The 2635-nt window shown below is 57.0% G+C and overlaps 1 protein-coding gene across 4 annotated transcripts in view; it reads left to right on the top strand.

Moving 5' to 3' along the window:
• Positions 1–2635, top strand: part of GLIS1 (GLIS family zinc finger 1) — a 204542-nt gene that overhangs the window by 9035 nt on the left and 192872 nt on the right. For all 4 annotated transcript variants that reach the window (XM_017805331.1, XM_017805333.1, XM_017805330.1 and 1 more), the window contains one exon: positions 817–1194. In XM_017805331.1, the coding sequence (XP_017660820.1) occupies positions 849–1194 (346 nt within the window). In that variant the 5' untranslated portion in view covers positions 817–848. The remainder of the gene's footprint in view (positions 1–816; positions 1195–2635) is intronic.

The following is a 2635-nucleotide window of genomic DNA, read 5'->3' as shown; positions in this document are numbered from 1 at the left end:
CGGCCGGGCCGGGCCCCCGGGCGGACCCCGCTGTCAAAGCCCCGAGGGGCGGCCCCGGCGGCACAGCCCTCCCCCTGCCCGCCCCGGCTGGCCCCGCCGCCGCGCCAGGGTAATGGCCCGGGCCGCCTGCGCTCTGGCAGCCGGCCCTGCGGCGGGGGAGCGGGGCTGAGCCCATGCGCCCGGCGCGGCGGCGGAACCCGGCGGGCAGCGCGTCCCCCCGGGCGGCCCCTCCCAGGTAGGAGCGCGGGGGCGCGGCTGTCACCGCGCCCGCCCGGGCTCTCCCCCTCCCTCCCTGCGGGGCCGGTGACCCGGGGGCCGCGGCGAGCCCGGCGGTGGCGAACCCGCCCTGCCGCCGCCGCCGCGTCCGCCGTTGCCGGGGCGGCCGCTGTTCGGATGCCTCAGCTGAAAGGCATCGGCCTCCGCACAGCCCGCCCGTGTGCCGGACCCCCTCCCCGCCCCTCTGGCCGCGCTCGCCTTCCCGGGAGCGGCTCCGACCAGCCCGGCGGTGTTGCCTAGAGAGGGAGCGAAGCCGACGCGCGGCGCCGGCCGCCCCGTCCCTCACAGACGAGCCGCCGCCGGGGTCCGAGCGCGCCGGGTCTTCACCGTCCGGCCGGTGTGCGTGAGAGAGAGAGCGGGCGGGGGGCTGAGGCGGGCGGGCTGCGGGGCTGAGGGCTGCGGGGTGCGGGCTGAGCCTGTCGCCGCACGGGCGGCGGTTACCGGCCGTTGGCGGCGCGGGGCTGAGGCGGGAGGCGGCGAGGGGTGAGGGCTGAGGGCTGGGGCAGCCCGCGCTGACAGCCCGTGTGCCGCTCGGTGCAGGACAGCGGCGCGGGGCCCGGCAGCCCGCGGACATGCACTGTGAGCTCGCCGCGGGGCAGAAAGGCAGCAGCGCCCGCTTCGAGCTGACCGACAAATGCCAGGGAGCGCCCCAGAAGGATCTGCCGCGGGCGACTCGTCCCAGCGCTGCTAAATCCCACTTGAGTCCTCAGATGTCCTTTAAAGTATCTGTCAGCAACGGCGGTGACCACGCAGAGCCTCAGCAGAGCCCCCCTGAAATGTCAGCACCTCTGCTAGATTTCATCCCCAAGCGACCCAGCATATTCGAGAGGATCCCGATTCTGCCGAGGGCGCAGGAGCTGCGATGCGCTAGAGGCTCTAAAGATTATTTCCAGCAGCAGAAACATCAGAGCGTGAAGGGTGAGTTTAAAAATACGTGAACTGAACACTACCACCACCAAAAAACTATTCCCCAAACAAATAAAACGCGTAACAAGCTCCCCCCTTCTTTTTGGTCTTCAGGGTGTTTTCTAACTTGTTAATTTCACTTCAGGCTTTGAAAGTTTTGGTTTTCTGTGCACCTTGGAGGCTCAGGATAAACCAGAGTGTTCTTTGATAGTGTGAAGCTGATTGTTTCTCAATATTCTTTAAGAAATCTCGAGACAAGCATCTTTTGTAGTTCTCCTGAGCGGGTGCTGCTGGTTCGGTCGCGTCTCAAAGGTGGTTGTTTTGGGGATGGTGCTGAAGACTGGGCTGGTCTGTCCTGTGCCAGAGTGTGAGTGTGGGGTGTTTGTTTGTGAGCACGCCTGGCTGACAATAAATGCCTGGTTCTTATTCAGCAGTTTCACCACGGTTGCTTGGATTTATAGTTTGTATTTCAAGGAGGTGTTACAAATGCTGGATTCAGGCAGTGAATCCTCAGACTTGTGAATTCCCGGTGCCTGAAAGGTCAAATTCTGCTACTTAACAAATGCCTGATTTTTCATTTATTCATTGCTAAGCGGCACTGAAGTTAGGTTAGGAATTGCCCACTAAAAATCTATTAATTACCTTTTTGAGCTAGAACTTGTTAATTGAGCTGGAATTTGTTAATCAAAATCTAGTTTTGAAATAATCACTTTGAAGTATCACTGGCTGGGATCAGAGGGAATTGAAGCATTCCTCTATGCTACAAAGCCACTTGCAGAGACGTGTGTGCACCTAAGATTATTAGCATTAAAGCAATGATTTCTGTAATGTTAAAAGGTAATTCTCTTTTTTAATTCTCAGTTCATTCCCATTCTCTATTTTAGATATGTACATGCAGTTATCTTAAGACAGTTCCCACTGGGATTTTTTCAGTGCATCCCGTTCTGTCCATTCTTCTGAAAACTAAAAGTAGGCTGCCTGCCCTTGGACTAGTGACGTTTTCTTTTGTGAGCTTGTTACCTAGGGTGATGGCACCTTTCATTGCCATGAAGTTATGTTAATGAACACCTCAATCTGTGCTAGGTCTGTCCTGCAGACTGTAGGATATGTTTGTTCATCACCAGTGAATACAGACAGAGTGTAGCAGCAGGTTATAAATTACCTTTTTTATTTTTCTGTTTGTTAATGCTGCAATTCTTCTCTCCTGATGGAAAAAAAAAAGACGTTGTTAATGTTTGGCAGGAATGAAATGAAGGTCTGTTACACAAACCCAGGTTTGGAGAGGGGAGAAGGAGGATTCACAGGGTATGAAGGAGAGCTACAAGCTCTAGTACTGCTGTGCTGCTGCCACTGCTGCCTGTGGAAGGGACTTACGCGGTGTTCGAGTCCCTCGTGGTGCCACGAGTGAGGTTGGTGCCACTTGACAGGGTTCATACCAGCTTAAAATCCTGCC

The sequence above is a fragment of the Lepidothrix coronata genome, unplaced genomic scaffold (assembly GCF_001604755.1).
Source record: "Lepidothrix coronata isolate B3197 unplaced genomic scaffold, Lepidothrix_coronata-1.0 Scaffold12, whole genome shotgun sequence".
Taxonomy (NCBI): domain Eukaryota; kingdom Metazoa; phylum Chordata; class Aves; order Passeriformes; family Pipridae; genus Lepidothrix; species Lepidothrix coronata.
This window is presented reverse-complemented; position numbering and strand designations above follow the sequence as displayed.